This window comes from Anthonomus grandis, chromosome 5, assembly GCF_022605725.1.
Source record: "Anthonomus grandis grandis chromosome 5, icAntGran1.3, whole genome shotgun sequence".
Lineage (NCBI taxonomy): Eukaryota > Metazoa > Arthropoda > Insecta > Coleoptera > Curculionidae > Anthonomus > Anthonomus grandis.
In genome coordinates this window covers 35,930,965-35,954,475 of record NC_065550.1, presented here as the reverse complement: position 1 = coordinate 35,954,475, position 23,511 = coordinate 35,930,965, and the positions used below count along the sequence as shown (strand labels likewise).

At 31.7% G+C, this 23,511-nt stretch overlaps 2 protein-coding genes across 9 annotated transcripts in view; one reads left to right on the top strand and one right to left on the bottom strand.

Annotated features, from left to right (window-relative positions):
- Nucleotides 1-8: 8 nt before the first annotated feature.
- The window catches only part of LOC126736166 (serine/threonine-protein phosphatase 4 regulatory subunit 3), a 36,099-nt gene continuing 12,596 nt past the window's right edge, over nucleotides 9-23,511 (top strand). Inside the window, exons 1-7 of one of the 8 annotated variants that reach the window (XM_050440400.1) lie at nucleotides 9-184; nucleotides 278-300; nucleotides 6,046-6,439; nucleotides 6,494-6,668; nucleotides 9,697-10,421; nucleotides 13,966-14,429; nucleotides 14,489-14,794. In XM_050440400.1, coding sequence (XP_050296357.1) covers nucleotides 6,107-6,439; nucleotides 6,494-6,668; nucleotides 9,697-10,421; nucleotides 13,966-14,429; nucleotides 14,489-14,794 — 2,003 coding nt within the window. In that variant the 5' untranslated portion in view covers nucleotides 9-184; nucleotides 278-300; nucleotides 6,046-6,106. Of the gene's footprint in view, nucleotides 348-6,045; nucleotides 6,440-6,493; nucleotides 6,669-9,696; nucleotides 10,422-13,965; nucleotides 14,430-14,488; nucleotides 14,795-23,511 lie in introns of all 8 variants that reach the window. The other 7 variants (XM_050440397.1, XM_050440396.1, XM_050440403.1 and 4 more) reach the window with 7 other exon arrangements.
- On the bottom strand, nucleotides 12,977-13,827 carry LOC126736167 (piggyBac transposable element-derived protein 3-like). Its single transcript, XM_050440404.1, has 3 exons — nucleotides 13,532-13,827; nucleotides 13,177-13,349; nucleotides 12,977-13,102 (listed from the first exon to the last, which is right to left on the bottom strand). Exons 1-3 carry the CDS (start codon nucleotides 13,543-13,545, stop codon nucleotides 12,990-12,992), a joined length of 300 nt encoding a protein of 99 aa, XP_050296361.1. The 5' UTR covers nucleotides 13,546-13,827; the 3' UTR covers nucleotides 12,977-12,989.

The window sequence follows — 23,511 nt, the reverse complement described above, 5'->3', positions numbered from 1 at the left end:
CGAGCGTTGTTGTGAATTCAATATGGCGATAACAATTTTATGTTGTGCCTGTTGAAGAAAAATAAAACGTTTTTTTCGTAAATTATTGGGTGAAACGAGCGTTAAATTTGCCGATTTTCCAGTTTCGCGGTATGTTTAACGTACGGGACACGTAAAATCGTCACGGGGAGCGTCCGGATTCAAGGTACGCGAAAACTTGTACACAAAGGTTGTGAATCTTAACCCAGTAGAGAAAATTTACGTTTGCTAAACGGGCAAAAACTCTTTGATTTTTTAGCGGGTTTTTCGTCAAGAACTTATGTAAGTAAGGGGCTCGACCCGGTTTTTTTGTCAGGAGATCGCCTTAGGTAAGTTTCAGTGGGGGTTCTCTTTCAGTGAGGTTCTCATTACCTTGTTGCTTACATTATGTCATTTTTTTTATGTTTTCAGGTTGATATGTAAACGCTTTTTTAAGCTGTACCCTAAACTTTTCTAGTGCTTAAAGCGTGTTACTTAATAGCACCCTTTTTTTATAATAAAACATTTACTTTGCCAGAGTATTTTTGAAAAGACTCGGTGAGCAAGAGTTGGGGCCTTAAGCCTAACACCTACTAGACTTGTTCTTCTATTTCATCATTCGGTCATTTATTCTCATATTATTTCAAATACAGGACTAGTTTATTCATTTAATTAGTTTCATTATTTAAATAATGGTAAAATACAGCATGCCAAAAAAAACTTACGTTACAACCAGCACCAGTTCATCTTAACTAAAGTTCGTAAGACCCAATATTTATGATTTGTAACATTTCTCCGAGTTTTCCTTTAATATAGGGTTGAATATTTCTACATATTCCTGTATACCATTATATACAGGAATTTAAAAATTAAAAATTAAATTAAAATTGATGAATTAAAAAACAGCCACAGTAAAGACTCTGATGGAATGAACACAAAAATTATCAAAGCTATAAAAAATGAAATTATCATTCCCTTAACTAAATTAATCAACCACTTAATACTCACTGGCATTTTTCCAGCAGCATTTAAAACTGCAAAAGTTGTACCTCTTTTTAAAGGTAAAGGATTTGCTGATGACTATAATAGTTATCGTCCCATCTCCCTCTTACCTATTCTGTCTAAAGTGCATGAACAAATCTTAAAAAACCAGATTAATGACTATTTTGAGTCAAATCAGCTCTTTGCAGTAACTCAATTTGGCTTCAGGAAAAACAGGACAACAACTTTAGCTATAGACCATTTTACAAGTAATATCCTGGAAGGATTTGAAAGGTTTCTTGATACCTTGGCCTCATTCCTGGATCTCACAAAGGCTTTTGACTGTGTGACACATAGCATTCTTCTAAAAAAACTGGAAGCCTACAATTTTCACCGGGAAGCAATTAAGATGCTTGAGTCATACCTGTCGAATAGAGTTCAGTTTGTTGTCTTTAATCAGAATAAGTCTGATATTAAGCCTTTGAAATATGGAGTTCCACAGGGGTCTGTCTTGGGACCCATACTATTTCTTATCTACATAAATGATCTGGCCTTTTCACAGGGGGGGCTCTGTTAGCACTGTTCTGTTTGCTGACGACACAACTTACTATCAAAGTTATCACCCTTCAAATATCATTAATTTAGATCTCCAGACCCCGGAGAATACCCTCTTTCAATGGTTCTTGGCAAATCGTCTTTCTCTCAATAGTTCAAAGTCACAAACACTTAATTTTACTTTACGGCACAATACATTGACTGAGCATCCTGCTTTTGGAAGCTGTTCAGATGAGGCTAAGTTTCTTGGTGTTCACCTTGATCCAGGATTGACTTGGGAACAACATATAGTCAAACTGTCTAGTAAACTGTCCAGTCTGTTGTTCCTCTTTAGAAATCTAGCGGGAATTACTTCCTTGCAGGTCTTACTTACAGCATATCATAGTAGTTTTCACTCACAGCTAACTTATGCCATACTGACATGGGGTCATTCCTGCCATATAGATAAAGTATTTGGGCTGCAGAGAAAGTGTATTCGTATTGTGACTGGTCAGGGTTACCGAGATGACTGTAGGGAATCTTTTCGGAAGCTTAAAATATTAACTTTGCCGTCCGTGTACATTATGCAGTGCCTGTTGCGTGTTCACCAAAATCTGGATCACTATAGAACCCACCTACATTTTCATAATTATGAAACTAGGAATTGTAATGAGCTAGTGCCTGAGTTTAGCCAGCTTGAGAGATCAAGAAATGGAACCAGATACTTTGCACCAAAATTTTATAATTGTCTTCCAACAAACATTAAATCTCTTAGCCTTCCGCAGTTTAAAAACCAAATAAAAATGCATCATTTGAGGAGTACTTCTCATCCCAATTTTAATTTTAATCTTATATGTTAATATTGTCTTAATAAGAATGTACGTTAAGTGTTTTAGGTTTAGTGCAAATATTGTGATTAGATGTTCTATTTTATCATGCTTTTGGGCAAAACTTGTTAATTTGTATTCTATCTGTTATCTTTATTTGTAAGTAAGTGACTTGACTTGTAATAATGCATTGTATGTATATTATTATTAATAAATACTACTACTACTACTACTACTACTACTATATAAGAAACACATGTTATATAAAGGAGAGTCGAAGTAGTGATTCAAACAAACAGAAACAGAATCCATTTATATTGTAATTATAGAAATATATAATAAATTACATCTATGTTTACTGAGAAGTATCACACTCTAAATAAAAACTCCATATCCTATCACTCAAAATCACACTAAGTAATAAGTAAATTATTTAACACAAATTACTACAAGACTATGATTGAAGAAAGGACAATTTGCAAAACATTTGTCTTGGTTCTTAAAAGTACTAAATTTCGAGTATAATTGTGTGGCAAAATGGTATTACAAAAGTTTCAGACTGTCTGATATTTCAAGAAGGAATGGAAAAGTTTAAAGTGACAACAACTGAGGACAGTCTATAGTAGCATTTTTAATTTTATGTAGAAAAGACAAATCTAGTCTTGATTGTAGTGTAGGCAAACTTAGACCATCCATCATCCGCTGTTCTTCGCTTTTTTGAGCTGCTCAATGTAACCATTGTAAAATGTTATCAATAAAGTATTCTGAAAGTAAACCTAGACAAGTCAACACTTGACCTCTGAATAAAACCAAGCACCTTCATTGCCCTATTTATCTCAAATGATAATTTTGAATCTATCCACATTCCCGAGTCCGAAATTTCTGTTGTAGAGCCAATCAGAAGATTATTTATTAAGTAAATAAAATGTGTACTTTATAATAATACTTTACCTAGAAAAAGTAATTTTATGACATTTTCTAGGCTCCTTGTAGAAGAGCAGCATAATTGAAAAACTATCAGCAAATTGAAAGCTATAAAGCACTGAATATAAATAAATAAATAACGCCTTTATTCAAGTATTTCTTTGCACATACAATGCAAAAACATAAGAAAATGTACACTCACATCATATGCACAAGAATAGCGCAACTGGCGAAGTTTAGCCTCCTGGCCATTCTTCCACTCAACCAATTCTCCGGATATTAAGTTCACCATCTTTAAATGTTAACAGAGAAAGTCCAATGGAATGCTTTTAAGAGATAACACTGAGGATAAAACAGTTTTAACCAACCATAACAATGCAGTACATATATACATACAATATATCTGTCACTAAAAAAGTTCTAAAAATCTACTGCACATCTAGTAAATACCTCTTGTACTTAGACCTTAAATAACCAGTATTGCATACCTTAAATTGAAGAGGTAAGTTATTATATAAGTTAACACAATTATAACTGAAGCTCTTTTTAAAAAAAGAAGTTCTATGTTGTGGCATTGGTAAATAATTTTTATCTCGCAAAAAGCGATTATGCACAGCCTCTCTATAAATTAGTTTTTTAAACAAATATACTGGTTGTTGACGCATATTTAGTTTTCTAGAAAATAGAGTCAAGTTAAAATTATACCAGTTATCACACTTAAGCCAACCCAACTCTTTTATATTTTCTGAGACATGATCAAATTTTCTTAATTTATAAACAAATCTACAGCATGGATTCTGAACGTATTGTATCCGTTTTTTATTTACAACATGGATAATATACTATGAAACAATACGAATAAATAGCCATAATAAGTGACTCACACAATTTTTTTCTGGTTTTAAAATTAAAAGATAAATCTGAATTTAAAATCTCAGCAGCATTATCAGGATAGTCTGGATTAAACTGAAATAATAATTGTGTATAATCCGCATGTGCTTGCATGTGCGTTGATACAATAGAAAACATATCTGCAGTATAAATAACATACAACAAAGGGCCAAGTATGGAGACTTGTGGCACTCCTGAAATAATGTTTCTACTCTCCGATGTCTCACCACCTATCCTAACTACCCGCCTTTGACCTGTTAAATATGACCTAAAGAACAGTATTTCAACCTTCCCAAAACCATAATATGATAGCTTGGCATCAACTCATGATCAATAACATCAAAGGCTTTAGAGTAGTCTATCAAAATTAATACAGCAGCCATTTGCCTATCTTGAATTTTTACAATGTCGTCAGTAATATTTAGAAGTGCCGCTGCTGTACTATGACTAGCTCTAAAGCCCGATTGATGCACAGGAAAAAAGCCATTTGTGATCTGAACATGAACCACTCTTTCCAGAACTTTTGATATTACAGGAAGCAGACTATAACAGGCCTCAAATCTGTAAAACTGACAGGATCATGTTTTTTAGGTAGTGGGGTAACAAGAGATTCTTTCCAGCAATTTGGGAATTGACCATGTTCAAGACAACTATTGACAATATGAGTTATATGTAATATTATCACATGCAAACACAGTTTCACCATCTGAAGTGTTATGCCATCAATACCTGCAGCATTTGACCTAATACTCTGCACTTAAACACATCAGAGTAACAATCATAATAACATATTTACCTAAAATATTTCAACATTCAATTTATTCTTTAATGTTTAAACACCACCTTTGGACTTCCAAAAAATTGTTTTCTTTATTTGTTGCTTACATGTTCGCTTATTATCTGTGGATTAAGGAAAGTATAATTAAAGCATTATAGGTAAATTGCAGAATGATGGTAAGAGGATTTGATGTAACATTCAGTATTGAAAAAGTTGCCGAGCATTTTTTTGAAACCCAATTTTTTTAATTTAAATTTTATTTTATTATAAAATTATCAAAAAACATGGATAAATCGAGCATTTTCTCAAAAAAAGTTTATAAACCAAAGCAAATCAATACTCTAACAAATCCCTCTGGCAGGTTATAGACAATATTCCATAAACATACATATGTGTACATACAACAGGTTTTATTTATCGGGTGGGTTCTTCCATAACACCTGATTACAACAAACAAAACATACTACCATATACCATACATGAAAATACAATTTGTGAAGTAGCAAAAAGACAGCATACAATATATGGGATATATTAAGAAAAAATAAACAATTTGAAACTGACTCAGCAAGTTACTAATTTTAAACTACCTATATATCTATTTGAGCATACACTAAAATTAAAATGTTCAGTCCTAAATACAGATTGACTAGAGCTTGTTAATAACATGAAAAATTCAAAATTCAAAAAGTTTACTGCTCTGTATGCAAAAAATTTTTCATTTTTATGGGTAGGAATATGGTATCTAACAACATTCCTGAGATTCAGGTTATGGAGGTTTCCATGAGGCACCATATAGTTGGGAGAATGTGTGCTCACTATGCCATGCATGAATAGAGCAAAGTGAACACCAACCAACAGTTAGCGGGATAAGAATTTGAGGAATTAGTTGTACCTGTTTTGTAAGAAGTGCTCTAGAAAATAGGCTGTAGTGCATTCATGAAATTTACAGTTCAATGTATCGGCAATAAAATGCCAGAACACAATTTCTTTCAGTAGTTTGTGTTCCCTTGGAAAAAAATGGTGAACCAAGACATCATATCCAAATGTGTTTTATAAAATTGTGATTAAACTTCATTTCAAAGAAATAATTCACATTTTCTATCGTTGCAGACGGTATGTGGGAATTTTACAACTACGTCAACAGATTAAGTTAAAAACCCTCCGAACAGCCATGACTGATACAAGGCGAAGAGTAAAATTGTACGCCCTAAATGCGGATCGTCAATGGGACGACAGGGGCACGGGGCACGTTTCCTCCTCCTACGTGGACAGATTGAAAGGCATTTCCCTCTTGGTACGTGCCGAGAGCGACGGATCTCTACTATTGGAGTCGAAAATCCAATCGGACACTGCGTACCAGAAACAACAGGACACCCTCATCGTATGGTCGGAGGGTGACAACTTTGATTTGGCGCTCAGTTTTCAGGAGAAGTTGGGCTGCGACGAGATTTGGGAGAAGATCTGTCAGGTGCAGGGCAAAGATCCTTCAGTGGAAATCACCCAAGTATACACCCGTAAACCAGATCATTTATTAGATTTAATTGACATTTTTTTATAGGATATCGTGGAGGAGTCTGAAGATGAACGATTTGACGATATGTCGGATTCAGCACCGCCGATCGAACTGCCTCCGTGTGAGTTTAATCGATTGGAGCAGATCAGTGATTTGATCAGTAATTGTCTGACGACGCCTATGCGCAAAGAGAAACTTGCTGCAGCTATTGAAACTGAAGGTAAGCCCCAAAGTAAATGATATAACATAACTAACCTAAACTAATGTAATATGAATTTTTAACTCATAATTTCACTATTTGAAGTAGATCCTACCCAAAAAGCATGATATTTCCAAAATAATTGGCTGGACATACTTGAACCCTGATTGGCTTACCTCAGAGAATAATTTGCTTTTTGTTTCATAAGAACATAGATTAACTAATTTTTGAAATATTGGACTTTAAAGTGGGTGCTCAACTTGAGAGTCAATCATTATTTTTTGACACTGCTACGGACAGTTAAATATTTTCAAAATTATTGGAGGCTAGGCTTGAACCCTACAAAGCAGTCGTAAAGAACACTTTTGTGAATATTAGGCTCTTTGTTTCATACAAATGCTGCAAGTAGTTTTGGAGATATTGGTCTTTGAAGTGGATGCTTACTTTGAACGATGGTTACTAAACAAAAAGTTCGATAATTCAGAAACTATTGGTTGGACAGGCTTAAACCATAAATAGCATTTATCAAGGATACTTCAGTGAATATTTTGCCCTTTGTTTCCTAAGAATGCATTAACTAATTTTTAAGATATTGGATTTTGAAGTGGGTACTCAACTTGAGTGTCAATCATTATTTTTAGACACTACTACTTTATTACTACTACAAAGTTAAATATTTTCAAAATTATTGGAGGGCAGGCTTATACCCCAAATAGCAGTTGTAAAGAACACTCTTGTGAATATAATTAATAAAAGATACATTTCCAAAAATACAGCCTCAATTTCTCTTTACTTGTTTTAATTGTTATGACATGACGTGTGGTCGTCTCAGATTTGAGACTTCTTCAGAGGGAAATGAATGAATGAAATGAAATACCAATGACAAAATTCAAACTTTTTGAAAATTAAAACAGAATATGAACCTAGGATACAAATAATTAACTTCTGTGAATATTATCCCTTTTTTGTATTGGATTTTGGATTGGGTGTTTTACACCTTGAAGGTGGATCATCACTTTTGGTTACTACTAAACAAAAAATCCAATATTTCATAAATTATTGGTTGTGCAGGCTTAAACCCTGAATAGCATTTGTAAAGGACACTTCAGTGAAAATTTTGCTTTTTGTTTCATAAGAATGCTTCAAGTAGTTTTTGAGATATTGGACGTTAAAGTGGGTAATTACTGTGACGTCAATAATCATTTCTTGGTTACTACTACACAAAGAGTCCCATATTTCAAACGTTATTGGCTTAACAGGCTTGAACTCTAATAGCATATCTAAAGGACAATATTTTGCTTTTGGTTTTTGCTTTGAGATATTGAACTTTGAAGTGTCAATAATAATTTTTGCTCACTACTACAGCAAAAGTTCAATATCTTCAAAATTATTGGAGGGTAGGCTTGAACCCTAAAAAGCAGTCATAAAGAACACTTTTGTGAATATTATGCTTTTTGTTTCATAAGAATGCTTCAAGTAGTTTTGGAGATATTGGTCTTTGAAGTGGGTGCTTACTTTGAACGATGGTCATAATTTTTTGGTCACTACTAAACAAAAAGTCCGCTAATTCAGAAATTATTGGTTGAACAGGCTTCAACCCTGAATAGCATTTGTCAAGGATACTTCAGTGAATATTTTGCCTTTTGTTTCATAAGAATACATTAACTAATTTTTAAGATATTGAACTTTAAAGTGGATGTTCAACTTAAAAGTCAATCATCATTTTTAGACACTACTATAGACAAAATTAAATATTTTCAAAATTATTGGAAGGCAGGCTTGAAGCTGGAATAGTAGTTATAAAGGACACGGATAATATTTTACTTTTTGTTTAAGATTAAGATTATGTTAAGTAATTTTGTAGGTATAAAAAGTACCTTAGATGAATAATTATGAGTAACAAAAGACTTTTACCTTGTTTATGTATTTTATAAGTAATTCCTTCAAGGCCATTTAGTGTTATCAGGGCTTTCCCTTGAAACTGCCCTAATATATATACATATTCTAATTGAGACAAATTTCCTAAAATGTAACTTAAAATAAACAAACAATTAACAATAAACTAACAATTTTCTTTACAAAAAAAAAGTATGAAGTAATGAAAACAAAAATACATTTTTAGGAATTATATTTGATAAGGAGCTCGCTTTTAAGCCACATATATTGTCATTAAATAACAAACAAGCAAATGTCAACTTCTTAGTAAGAAAAATAATGCAAAACACAACAACAGACATTGGTAGAATTGCAACATGGGCATGTTCCAGAGTCTAATTAATGTATGGTGTCTTGGGATGGGGTCAATCTACAGACTGGCATACAGACTCATGTCAACATTTTAACAATTTAAAAGTATTAACTTTCTCTGTAATATATGTACAACAAGCCTTCCAATATGTAAAAAGCAATATTGCTAACAGGCCAACTCACCAGTCAATCCATAATCAATTCATGATACAAGAAACAAAAATCAAGTTGTGATACCCCAAGATAGACTAACCCTAACTCAAAAAAATTAAAAAAAAAATCTGCCCTTTAATAAATTTAAACTCACAATTAAAAAAATCTTCCTTCACATAAATCCACATAACATACAGGAATTCTTGGAGTTTGATTGGGGTACATGCTACCTGCAACCTAATGCCTAGCCTAGTAAGAGCTTGGCTAGGCATTAGGTAATTAATTTTGTAATTGTATTTATTTATGTTTTGTACTACTTTATGTTAGTTTTTTTTTAGAAAAGATAAGTTATCAATAATTACAATATCTTATGCCTATTTTACTAAATACAACGTTTTGTAATTGATTCATTCAGTTATCAATTAGGTCATAATATTTTACACCCATTTTACTAAGTACAACATTTTGTAATCAGTTTATTACTCAACATTTTATAATTGGTGTTAGATATTGGATAACTACCTTATTAACAAACTAAATATTTTTTTCTTTACCCATTAATTTGACGTTGCTTAAACATAGATTGTATTGTAAACCTTCACTGCAAATAAAGATTAATTCACTTATTTATTGAAACTTCAAATTCCAGGTTACATCCGTAAACTAATCAACGTATTCCACATGTGCGAGGATCTCGAAAGTACCGAGCGCCTCTACCACCTCTATGACATCTTCAAAAACATTTTTCTACTCAACAAAAACGTCCTGTTCGAAACGATGTTCAGTGACGACCTGATATTCGACGTGGTCGGCTGTCTGGAGTACGACCCGACCTCCCCGAGCCCGAAAAGACACCGGGAATACTTACGGAAACAGGCCAAGTTCCGGGAAGCGATCCCGATCAAAAACCAGGAACTATTGGCGAAAATCCATCAGACGTTTCGGGTGCAGTACATCCAGGACGTGGTGTTACCCACCCCGTCCGTTTTCGAGGAGAATCTCCTCTCCACCTTGAGCAGTTTTATATTTTTCAATAAAGTGGAAATAGTGTCGCTGGTGCAGGAGGACGAGAAGTTTCTCACCGAATTATTTACGATGCTGACCGACGTGAATACCCCGAACGCGAAACGTAGAGACCTGGTGCTGTTCCTCAAGGAGTTTTGTAATTATTCGCAGAATTTACAGCCGCAGGGCAAGGATTCGTTTTATAAGACGCTCACCTCGCTTGGGATCTTGCCGGCGTTGGAGATCACGTTGGGCGTGGACGATCAGAAGACCAAGACTGCCTCCATTGACATTTTGACGTATATCGTCGAGTATACGCCTTCGGTGGTGAGGGAGTATACGTTACAGCAAGCCAGTAACCCTGATGAAGTGAGTTTTATTTTCTTTTTCTTATTATTGGTTATATTGTAACTTAAAAACCGAAGTTACACTTTTGATACTTATTACTATTATGCGTTTTTTGAAAAATGTACAGAAAGTTAAACTTCAATCGAAACACATTAATGATGTAATTACAATGATTGAGTGCCCACCAACTAACTAAACTAAACCAAACTAACTCAATAAAAAAGAAACTATAGGGAAAAGTTACAGGTCAATAAAAGCACTACTAAGATACATACCAAAATAAAATTAGATTGAGTATAGTAATAAGTACTAGAATAGCGGATTATAAAAATTAATTTAATTCCACACTTCTTTAAGGGTTAAAACGTTTATATTAAAAATATCTATATCACAGAGTTGAAGCACTTAGTTAACATGATTTTACGGGGTAATAGAATAGCCAAATTCACATTAAATAATTTAGTGTTTGTAGGTCTAAGGGTTACCTTGGTCGATTTCATCATTAAAATCTATTCTATTAATTAAATTCAGATTATTATATTGTTTGTTGTTCACTTTATTATACAGGGTGGTCCATTTAACTTGAGACATCGCAATATCTCGAAAACTAAACGTGTATCCAGAAAATGTTTCACGTGAAGTTTGAATGCTTTCCAGGGAGCCATAAAATTACATCATTGGTTTGACCTTGAGTGGACGTCTTCAAGATCAAATAAAGGTCAACTTTTTTTTTTTTTTTTTTTAATAGTATATGATTTAGCTTTAAAAAATAAGTACCTTTCATCTGACACTTTTTTTACATGCGAACTCTCCTTTTCAAAATATTAATTCTTGATTCTTTTACGAATTTTTTCCTTGACAATGACATTTGCCCTTGTCGATAGTATCTGATGATCTATCAAAAGGAGTGCAAGTATCTTATGATAGAATTTTATTATCAACAGAATTGAAAAATTAGAAATATAACGTACAGTAAGTTCAAATAAAGTTGTCAAGTGTTGACCATCCACTTTTATACATTTTTCGACTCGCTTCCTAAACGATCGATGAACAGAGTGCAGCACTTGTGGAGTTATCTGCCCGCAAACCTCCGTGATTCGCAGCTTCATATTTTCGGTAGTCGTTGGTGGATCGCGATATACGATCTCCTTCAAATAACCCCATAGAAAAAAATCTAAGGGCGTCAAATCAGGTGACCGTGGCGGCCAGTGGACTGCTCCACCGCGACCTATCCAACGTCCATTGAAGTCACCCAACACTTGGCACGCGTTGCGCGCCAAGTGTTGGGTCGTCGACAACCGTCATGCTGGTACCACATATTTAGTCTCACTTCAAAACACACATACTGGTAGAATCTTCAGCAAAAAAATTATGGTATTTTTGGCCTGTAAGGACACCATCAATAAAATAAGGTCCTATGACTTTATCATTGATGAAACCACCTGGGATTTTCGACTGCCCAATAATGCATGTTATGACGATTAACTACACCATAGTTTGTAAACGAAGCTTCATCGGTGAATAAGACGCGCAGAAAGAAATTGTTATTTTCATGCAACTGGGCCCGTATTGCCGATTTGAAAAGTGCATTTTTGAACAGCATTCGGAATTTCATTCGCATACGAACATGAAATGTAGTGGCAACGTGGCATAGCAAACTCGAGTGCTATTGGAGGCCATGTCAAACGGGATGAAGACGATAAAGATTTTTTAACCTAACCTAAAATTTAAGTTTAAAAACATCAGGAAATTTTGAGGCTTTTTTCATGGAGTCTCTTGGGTTTTTCGAATAGACTTTTTTAAGACGGATTCAAAAAATAAAAAATATTGCGGTTTTGTGTCGAGTGAGCAAAGGGAAGAACTAATTTCATTCACGGAAGGGCATCCAGAATTAATATAAGTCAGGCAGAATAAGGCAGAAGTAGAATAAGTCGGGCAAATTCACCAAAGATTTTTCAGCTAAAATTGCACATCTATTGTTATGTTCCGCTTTTCGTCAAAATAGAAGTTGAAAATATCTGAGGGTGAAAGATTATTATTTATTGGAGTGACCTCGTCGTGCCAGATCGGTAAAGTATCTGGAAAGACCTGTAATGTCGTGTTCGAACCCATTCCTACACTTTTTCTTATATTTTATAAAACTAGATATAGTGTTGTGAGCAATGGAACGTTCCCGTTTATTCTCGAAGAACGTTCACGACTTTTTTCGTGACGTTTATTCTCAAGAGCACGAATGAGCATGAATCTGAACGTTCTGCAAAAATGTGAACGCTCTACTACTAAATCTGGAGCTGAAATTAATACCTTCTGAGTCTGACGAGTCTGAATTTGATTTAACGGAAATTCTGAGTGATTTAAAATCAAGCGAGCGCGAGGAAGGAGAGGATAGTTCCTAAATAGGTTGTTTGAAAGTTTAACTTAATAAATAGAACATAAATAAACACAAACATTTTTAATTTCAGATATTTTCCTAATATGTTTCCTTTGCATTTTTTTCATTTATGCTCGTATGTGCTGAAAATTCTCGTTCGTGATCGTTCATGCTCGAGGAACGTTCTCGAAAAATAAATTCTCGAGCTTTTTACAGCACTAACTAGATAGAGGCACATCATCATTACTATCATCTAAGTTATCCTCATTGCCATCGATTGCCTGACTGGTTGCTTTGAAAACAGGTTCAGCTTCGGAATTATGGAAACTACCTAAAATAAAATAATATGATATAAAAAATAATGATTACAAGTACCAGGTACATATTAAAAAAAAGATAACTTACCGGGAAGATTGTTCATTGTGACCTGGTCATCGTCGCCAGAGTCCTCGTCTGTCACATAGCCATTAGCATTTGTTGGTGGCAGAATCACAATCGCATCCGGAGAGGGAATTTCGTTATCAATATTCTCAACCTCTTCCAATAATTCATTTAAAGTTAATGGTTTTTTCCAGTACCTAAAAAGTAGCCTATATTCCTACTGGCCTTTTAAACGGACGGTACCTATTACACCATAACCTAGCTTTTGTTTACAACCAAAAACTATTCTTAAATATCAAATATTATAAAATGAACTGTTTTACACTGATATTTATACAAAACTATAAAAAATATAAAATAAATATAAAGTATTTCTTACCAGATGTTGTCCATTATCGACTAAAAAAAAATAGCGAAAAATACTTTCCTCCGTTACACAACAATAAATGTTTAAGCATTCATAAACAAAACAGTGTTAGTAGCGCAATCTTTGTAAGAATGGTCTAACTTCGCGAAAAAAAAAACGATATTCGAGCGTCCATTTAAAAAGCCAGTGGGAGTATGTTAATGATATTAATTTCATTTTCGAAATCCGTGTGGCTCAAGGGTGTTTTTAGCGCTCCACAATTAAGGGCTGCCATTTTGTGACTTGCAGGGCGATTAGTGTTAGCGGGAATTATGTGGTCTGTTTGTCAAGGTTTTCGAAATATTTTAAACGTTAAACTATTATCTTCTATCCTTAAAATATTTAAATCGAGAAAATGAATACTTTTTTGTCGTTTTATTTACTGTATGTTTTATGTTTTCGCCTAGGAACAGATTCTTCTCAACATAATTATAGAACAAATGATCTGTGATTCTGACCCGGAACTGGGCGGGGCCGTTCAGCTGATGGGCGTCCTCCGGATCCTCCTCGACCCGGAAAACATGTTGGCTTCCGTTAATAAATCCGAAAAAACCGATTTCCTAAACTTTTTTTATAAGCACTGCGTGCAAATCCTAATAGGTGAGTGCGTTACCCGACATTCTATTACAAAACACTTCTATAAATCATTAAATTTTTCAGAGCCTTTACTGGAAAACACCATAAATGACATCCCCCAAAGGGAGGATTACAAACACGTTCAACTGTTGGGCTTAATTTTGGAGCTGTTGTCCTTTTGCGTGGAGCATCACACTTATCACATTAAAAATTGTATTTTAAATAAGGATCTGCTCAGGAGGATACTGGTGCTAATGAAATCTACCCATAAGTTTCTCGTTTTATGCGCCTTAAGGTAGGAATAACGTTTTTTCATAATATTTTTATAAATGATTGGTTTTTTTTTATAATTAGGTTTATGCGAAAACTCATATCCCTTAAGGACGAATTTTATAACCGTTATATAATAAAAGGGAACTTGTTCGCGCCAGTGGTGGACGCTTTCGTAAGGAATAAGGGCCGATACAACTTACTCGACTCCGCCATCATTGAAATGTTCGAATTTATTAAATCGGAGGATATAAGGACGTTGTGCGGACACGTGGTCGAGAATTTCGGCAGGAGTTTGGAAGATATCGGCTACGTGCAGACGTTTAAGGGGTTGAGGTTACGATACGATCAGCACCAGGACAAGATGAAGGATAGAAACAGTTTGGATGGGTGAGTTTTGCATTTTAACGTACTTTATATAAGAGATAAGTAATAAGAGACTTTTAATAGAGTTGTTAGACATGTGAGTAAGAAAGTGGCTTAACTTTTAGAAGGGGAATAAGCTTCAATAATTATTTATTTGCCATTTACACCTGTATAGTATTTAGTTTTTATCGATAAGAATTAATTCGTGCACTGTAAATTGCTTATTCACGGAAGATTTCTACTTGGGAACGTTTGCGTTAATAAAATTATCCATCAGGGAGTGTGATGTTTACAAAAACCAACACAAGACCAGTTTTTCAACGTGATGCATATAGAAGAGGACTTTGCAAGGGTTGTAGGAATTTATCGGTGTCAGAAGTAACAGTTTTAGAGCTAAAGGATGAAATAACTTTAAAATACAATGGTTGTGAATATCATAAATTTAAAACGTACTTCAATAAACTATAGAAGACAAAAATATAACTATACATATTAAGAATGAAATAACAAACAGACCACAACCCCTGTAAACCGTGACAAAAATACAACAAATATTGTTAAACAAATAAATCTTCCCAGTATTATTAATTATAAAGCCAGAAAATAAACAGGATATTAAAAAAACTCAAAAAGGTCTACATAAACAAATAAATCCAGTTGAATTAAAAATATGTACTGAATAGCCTAAAAAGTACAAAGAGCGGTAATATTTTAGTAAAACGTCCTAAAAAAAATGATGTTGTTACACAAGGAGGCAGAGAAGGAATTAACAGAATGTTATATAGAAATAACGAAGTTAAACGACTCACAGATTTAAAATTAATTGTTGATTACCAAATAAGTGGCAGTGGTGACTTAAAAACTAGCTGATGAAAGCATCTATCTAAGAACAAAATAGGGTTCCTGAAGAAAATGATAATCTTTAAATTATATAAATATTTAAAAAAAGAAAAATACACATGCAGAATTTGTGGAAACTGTTCTGGAAAACTATGTGATAAATTTATGAATATGAGGAAACTGTAAATTGGATGGCAACTTTACAATATTTGAATATGAAGATTTTAGTGCGCCAAGATCTTTGAAATGTCAAGTTTTTTGTCACAAAAAAAAAACACTTTTTTATTCTGAGGTACACCCTATGAAGAAATGTCCAAAGACCGACAAGAGCTGCATAAATTATATTGACGAAAACATCAAATTTAATCTGGACCATAATGTAAAGCATTCTTCCAATGACGATCATTTGGATACCAAATCAATACTTTTAAAATTTAAATTGACTATGGGGGATAAAGTGCAAAAAGCTGACCTGCTACAGGATCTGGACGTTTTTCGAAACTGGATGTTGAGCTATGACCATTTTTCTGAACTTTTTAAAATATTTAAGTTTTTTTTGGAAAAACGCTGAAATAGGTGTCTAATGAAATTAATTGAGGAATGCGTGTACAAATTTTCAATGCTATGTTTTGAGTGGTTTTCGAGTTATGGCCATTTTTGGATTTTTCATTGAAATAAAAATCATGTTCCTCAAGAAATATTTTTTTCTCAAATACTTAATTTTTTTTGGCAAAACGCTGAAATAGGTGTCTAATGAAATTAATTGAGGAATGCGTGTGCAAATTTTCAATTCTGTGTTTTGAGTGGTTTTTGAGTTATGGCCATTTTTTGGATTTTTTATTGAAAAAAAAATCATGTTACTCAAGAAACATTTTTTTTCTCAAATATTTAAATTTTTTTGGCAAAACGCTGAAATTGGTGTCTAATGAAATTAATTGAGGAATGCGTGTGCAAATTTTCAATGCTGTGTTTTGAGTGGTTTTTGAGTTATGGCCATTTTTTGGATTATTCATTGAAAAAAAATCATGTTCCTCAAAAAATATTTTTTTCTCAAATATTTAAATTTTTTTGGAAAAACGCTGAAATAGGTGTCTAATGAAATTAATTGAGGAATGCGTGTGCAAATTTTCAATGCTGTGTTTTAAGTGGTTTTTGAGTTATGGCCATTTTTTGGATTTTTCATTGGAAAAAAAAATCATGTTCCTCAAAAAATATTTTTTTCTCAAATATTTAATTTTTTTTTGGAAAATCGCTGAAATATGTGTCTAATGAAATTAATTGAGGAATGCGTGTGCAAATTTTCAATGCTGTGTTTTAAGTGGTTTTTGAGTTATGGCCATTTTTTGGATTTTTTATTGAAAAAAAAATCATGTTACTCAAGAAACATTTTTTTTCTCAAATATTTAAATTTTTTTGGCAAAACGCTGAAATTGGTGTCTAATGAAATTAATTGAGGAATGCGTGTGCAAATTTTCAATGCTGTGTTTTGAGTGGTTTTTGAGTTATGGCCATTTTTTGGATTTTTCATTGAAAAAAAATCATGTTCCTCAAAAAATATTTTTTTCTCAAATATTTAAATTTTTTTGGAAAAACGCTGAAATAGGTGTCTAATGAAATTAATTGAGGAATACGTGTACAAATTTTCAATGCTGTGTTTTAAGTGGTTTTTGAGTTATGGCAATTTTTTGGATTTTTCATTGAAAAAAAATCATGTTCCTCAAAAAATATTTTTTTCTCAAATATTTAAATTTTTTTGGAAAAACGCTGAAATAGGTGTCTAATGAAATTAATTGAGGAATACGTGTACAAATTTTCAATGCTGTGTTTTAAGTGGTTTTTGAGTTATGGCAATTTTTTGGATTTTTCATTGAAAAAAAAATCATGTTCCTCAAAAAATATTTTTTTCTCAAATATTTAAATTTTTTTTGGAAAACGCTGAAATAGGTATCTAATCAAATTAATTGAGGAATGTGTGTACAAATTTTCAAAATTGTATTTCGAGTGGTTTTTGAGTTATGGCAATTTTTTGGATTTTTCATTGAAAAAAAAAATCATGTTCCTCAAAAAATATTTTTTTCTCAAATATTTAATTTTTTTTGGAAAAACGCTGAAATAGGTGTCTAATGAAATTAATTGAGAAATGCGTGTACAAATTTTCAATGCTGTGTTTTGAGTGGTTTTTGAGTTATGGCCATTTTTTGGATTTTTCATTGAAAAAAAATCATGTTCCTCAAAAAATATTTTTTTCTCAAATATTTAAATTTTTTTGGAAAAACGCTGAAATAGGTGTCTAATGAAATTAATTGAGGAATACGTGTACAAATTTTCAATGCTGTGTTTTAAGTGGTTTTTGAGTTATGGCAATTTTTTGGATTATTCATTGAAAAAAAAATCATGTTCCTCAAAAAATATTTTGTTCTCAAATATTTAAATTTTTTTTGGAAAACGCTGAAATAGGTATCTAATCAAATTAATTGAGGAATGTGTGTACAAATTTTCAAAATTGTATTTCGAGTGGTTTTTGAGTTATGGCAATTTTTTGGATTTTTCATTGAAAAAAAAAATCATGTTCCTCAAAAAATATTTTTTTCTCAAATATTTAATTTTTTTTGGAAAAACGCTGAAATAGGTGTCTAATGAAATTAATTGAGGAATGCGTGTGCAAATTTTCAATGCTGTGTTTTAAGTGGTTTTTGAGTTATGGCCATTTTTTTGATTTTTCATTGAAAAAAAATCATGTTCCTCAAAAAATATTTTTTTCTCAAATATTTAAATTTTTTTAGAAAAACGCTGAAATAGGTGTCTAATGAAATTAATTGAGGAAAGCGTGTACAAATTTTCAATGCTGTGTTTTGAGTGGTTTTTGAGTTATGGCCATTTCTTGGATTTTTCATTGAAAAAAAATCATGTTCCTCAAAAAATATTTTTTTCTCAAATATTTAAATTTTTTTGGAAAAACGCTGAAATAGGTGTCTAATGAAATTAATTGAGGAAAGCGTGTACAAATTTTCAATGCTGTGTTTTGAGTGGTTTTTGAATTATGGCCATTTTTTGGATTTTTCATTGAAAAAAAAATCATGTTCCTCAAAAAATATTTTTTTCTCAAATATTTAAATTTTTTTGGAAAAACGCTGAAATAGGTGTCTAATGAAATTACTTGAGGAATGCGTGTACAAATTTTCAAAATTGTATTTCGAGTGGTTTTTGAGTTATGGCCATTTTTAGGATTTTTCATTGAAAAAAAATCATGTTCCTCAAAAAATATTTTTTTCTCAAATATTTAAATTTTTTTGGAAAAACGCTGAAATAGGTGTCTAATGAAATTAATTGAGAAATGCGTGTACAAATTTTCAATGCTGTGTTTTGAGTGGTTTTTGAGTTATGGCCATTTTTTGGATTTTTCATTGAAAAAAAATCATGTTCCTCAAAAAATATTTTTTTCTCAAATATTTAAATTTTTTTGGAAAAACGCTGAAATAGGTGTCTAATGAAATTAATTGAGGAATACGTGTACAAATTTTCAATGCTGTGTTTTAAGTGGTTTTTGAGTTATGGCAATTTTTTGGATTTTTCATTGAAAAAAAAATCATGTTCCTCAAAAAATATTTTTTTCTCAAATATTTAAATTTTTTTTGGAAAACGCTGAAATAGGTATCTAATCAAATTAATTGAGGAATGTGTGTACAAATTTTCAAAATTGTATTTCGAGTGGTTTTTGAGTTATGGCAATTTTTTGGATTTTTCATTGAAAAAAAAAATCATGTTCCTCAAAAAATATTTTTTTCTCAAATATTTAATTTTTTTTGGAAAAACGCTGAAATAGGTGTCTAATGAAATTAATTGAGGAATGCGTGTGCAAATTTTCAATGCTGTGTTTTAAGTGGTTTTTGAGTTATGGCCATTTTTTTGATTTTTCATTGAAAAAAAATCATGTTCCTCAAAAAATATTTTTTTCTCAAATATTTAAATTTTTTTAGAAAAACGCTGAAATAGGTGTCTAATGAAATTAATTGAGGAAAGCGTGTACAAATTTTCAATGCTGTGTTTTGAGTGGTTTTTGAGTTATGGCCATTTCTTGGATTTTTCATTGAAAAAAAATCATGTTCCTCAAAAAATATTTTTTTCTCAAATATTTAAATTTTTTTGGAAAAACGCTGAAATAGGTGTCTAATGAAATTAATTGAGGAAAGCGTGTACAAATTTTCAATGCTGTGTTTTGAGTGGTTTTTGAATTATGGCCATTTTTTGGATTTTTCATTGAAAAAAAAATCATGTTCCTCAAAAAATATTTTTTTCTCAAATATTTAAATTTTTTTGGAAAAACGCTGAAATAGGTGTCTAATGAAATTACTTGAGGAATGCGTGTACAAATTTTCAAAATTGTATTTCGAGTGGTTTTTGAGTTATGGCCATTTTTAGGATTTTTCATTGAAAAAAAATCATGTTCCTCAAAAAATATTTTTTTCTCAAATATTTAAATTTTTTTGGAAAAACGCTGAAATAGGTGTCTAATGAAATTAATTGAGAAATGCGTGTACAAATTTTCAATGCTGTGTTTTGAGTGGTTTTTGAGTTATGGCCATTTTTTGGATTTTTCATTGAAAAAAAATCATGTTCCTCAAAAAATATTTTTTTCTCAAATATTTAAATTTTTTTGGAAAAACGCTGAAATAGGTGTCTAATGAAATTAATTGAGGAATACGTGTACAAATTTTCAATGCTGTGTTTTAAGTGGTTTTTGAGTTATGGCAATTTTTTGGATTTTTCATTGAAAAAAAAATCATGTTCCTCAAAAAATATTTTTTTCTCAAATATTTAAATTTTTTTTGGAAAACGCTGAAATAGGTATCTAATCAAATTAATTGAGGAATGTGTGTACAAATTTTCAAAATTGTATTTCGAGTGGTTTTTGAGTTATGGCAATTTTTTGGATTTTTCATTGAAAAAAAAAATCATGTTCCTCAAAAAATATTTTTTTCTCAAATATTTAATTTTTTTTGGAAAAACGCTGAAATAGGTGTCTAATGAAATTAATTGAGGAATGCGTGTGCAAATTTTCAATGCTGTGTTTTAAGTGGTTTTTGAGTTATGGCCATTTTTTTGATTTTTCATTGAAAAAAAATCATGTTCCTCAAAAAATATTTTTTTCTCAAATATTTAAATTTTTTTAGAAAAACGCTGAAATAGGTGTCTAATGAAATTAATTGAGGAAAGCGTGTACAAATTTTCAATGCTGTGTTTTGAGTGGTTTTTGAGTTATGGCCATTTCTTGGATTTTTCATTGAAAAAAAATCATGTTCCTCAAAAAATATTTTTTTCTCAAATATTTAAATTTTTTTGGAAAAACGCTGAAATAGGTGTCTAATGAAATTAATTGAGGAAAGCGTGTACAAATTTTCAATGCTGTGTTTTGAGTGGTTTTTGAATTATGGCCATTTTTTGGATTTTTCATTGAAAAAAAAATCATGTTCCTCAAAAAATATTTTTTTCTCAAATATTTAAATTTTTTTGGAAAAACGCTGAAATAGGTGTCTAATGAAATTACTTGAGGAATGCGTGTACAAATTTTCAAAATTGTATTTCGAGTGGTTTTTGAGTTATGGCCATTTTTAGGATTTTTCATTGAAAAAAAATCATGTTCCTCAAAAAATATTTTTTTCTCAAATATTTAAATTTTTTTGGAAAAACGCTGAAATAGGTGTCTAATGAAATTAATTGAGGAAAGCGTGTACAAATTTTCAATGCTGTGTTTTGAGTGGTTTTTGAGTTATGACCATTTTTTGGATTTTTCATCGAAAAAAAATCATGTTCCTCAAAAAATATCTTTTTCTCAAATATTTAATTTTTTTTGGCAAAACGCTGAAATAGGTGTCTAATGAAACTAATTGAGGAAAGCGTGTACAAATTTTCAATGCTGTATTTTGAGTGGTTTTTTAGTTATGCCCAAATTTAGGTTTTTCATTAAAAAATTGTCTTTTCTTTTAAATTAAGTTTTAATATTCAAAAAACCAATTATTTTACATTTTCAGTCACATCTGCCAATCGCCCACATTTTAATAATATTAAACTGCAATCAATTGAGATTAAAGAGGTTATATTTGTGAGGTATCTTGGTATTATTGTTAATAAACATTTAAATTAGGATCATTCATATCATAAAATTAATAATTAATATTCGCAAACTCATTGACTCAACAAAAATACTATGAATAGTATAATCCTTGGTTGAATCATACTATTCATGCTGAGATGTGGAGTAATTGTCTTGGGAGGATTATATTAAAGTTCATTAAAAAAATTTAATCTGGCACAAAATTATATTTTAAGACAAAAAAGATACTCAACTCAATTATTCTATTCTGAAAATCAAGTAATTTTCAAATATATATAAATCACAAACATCAAACTAAGAATAACGTAAACAGGCACTTAACATTACCTTATTTTAAAAAGAAATTATGGCCTAAATTTATAACATATTTGCCCCCCAACATTTTACAATATTCTTCTAAATAACTTGTATTGTACATTTTCATTTTTTCACATGCATCGGACAAAACTAGAGAAACTTTTAAAAATTAGCCTTTATTTGAATATGAGAGTAATCCATTTCTATACAATATCGATAGGGCATGACGGGTCCATCAGGAGACCTATATGCACAACTGCCTTGGCAGCCCACTGTTTCGTCAATTCAACAATATCGATAAAACATATAACGTAAACCAAAGATTGTATTTAAATAAACAAAATATCCTAGGGACACATGTAGAGAAACCAAATTTTTTCACTAAATATTTCAACATAATACTTAATTCTAAATCAATAAAATTAATAGTGGGTAGAGTATCCCTTATTGGCAATAACCTCGCGACATGTGTTTGGCATGGATTCCAAAAGTTTCATAATGGTTTCTTCTTCAATATAATTTCAGGATTCTTGCAAAACTTTTATTAGATCACTTTTATTGCTGATCTGATATTGTCTTATACGCTGGTCTAGTTCCTCCCAGAGGTTTTCAATAGGGTTAGGATTGGGACTTTGTGTAGCAGAGTCTATAACCCTAATCTTTCCTGACGAAAACCATTCTTGAATCACCTTTGATTTATGTTTAGGCTCGTCATCCTGCTGATATATCCAGGTCAATGGTAAATTATCTTCAGCTAATGATAAATATCCAAAAACACAAATCGATCTATAATACAATAACATATAATAGTCCTAAATCGTACCCAGAAAATCAACCCCATATCATGCAGGATCCACCACCATGGTTTACAGTAAACTTTGGAACAAATGTTTTGCCTTCTGGCCGATGTATACCCACGATATTCCATCAGACTCGGGTAAATTAAATTTACTTTCATCAGCAAAAAGATTTTTTCCAGTCGTTGGTCGTCCAATGCAAATATTTTTTCGCAAAGTTGAGAAAATTGTCTTGTCTGCTTGAAATTGTCTTGCTTGCAACAGATTTATGAAAACTTCAGCATTTTGCTTATGTCCACTTATCATATACCACTCTTGTGCGCATCAACTATTTTTGCACGAAGATCTTCCGTCAAAAATCATTCGTGAGGCATATTCACTTAGAAACTATTAACAGATTTCACGTAAAGCGAAATAAATACTAAATTTGGTTAATTTTTATGTGACTTTCTCTATTTAGGTCCAACGTAAAATATTTGGATTCATATTATAAATTAACAACCGATAAAAGTAATGTGGAATATAATGGAAAAAAACCTTGTTGTTAAGAGCGACAATATTTTTACGAAATAGTAATTTAAATACTGAAGGATTTTACAATATAAGGAATTTTAAAAAGTTTTTCTACTTTTGTCCTATAGCACAGATTACCTAAACCAGATGCGAAAGCTTGCGTCGGCATCTTTCAAGTTCGT

What these genes read in the sequence shown, in the direction of transcription:
- LOC126736167 (XM_050440404.1), bottom strand. An exon ending in CACAATGAACAATCTTCCCG is followed by an intron (nt 13,103 to 13,176) that starts GTAAGTTATCTT and finishes ATTTTATTTTAG; the next exon opens with GTAGTTTCCATAATTCCGAA.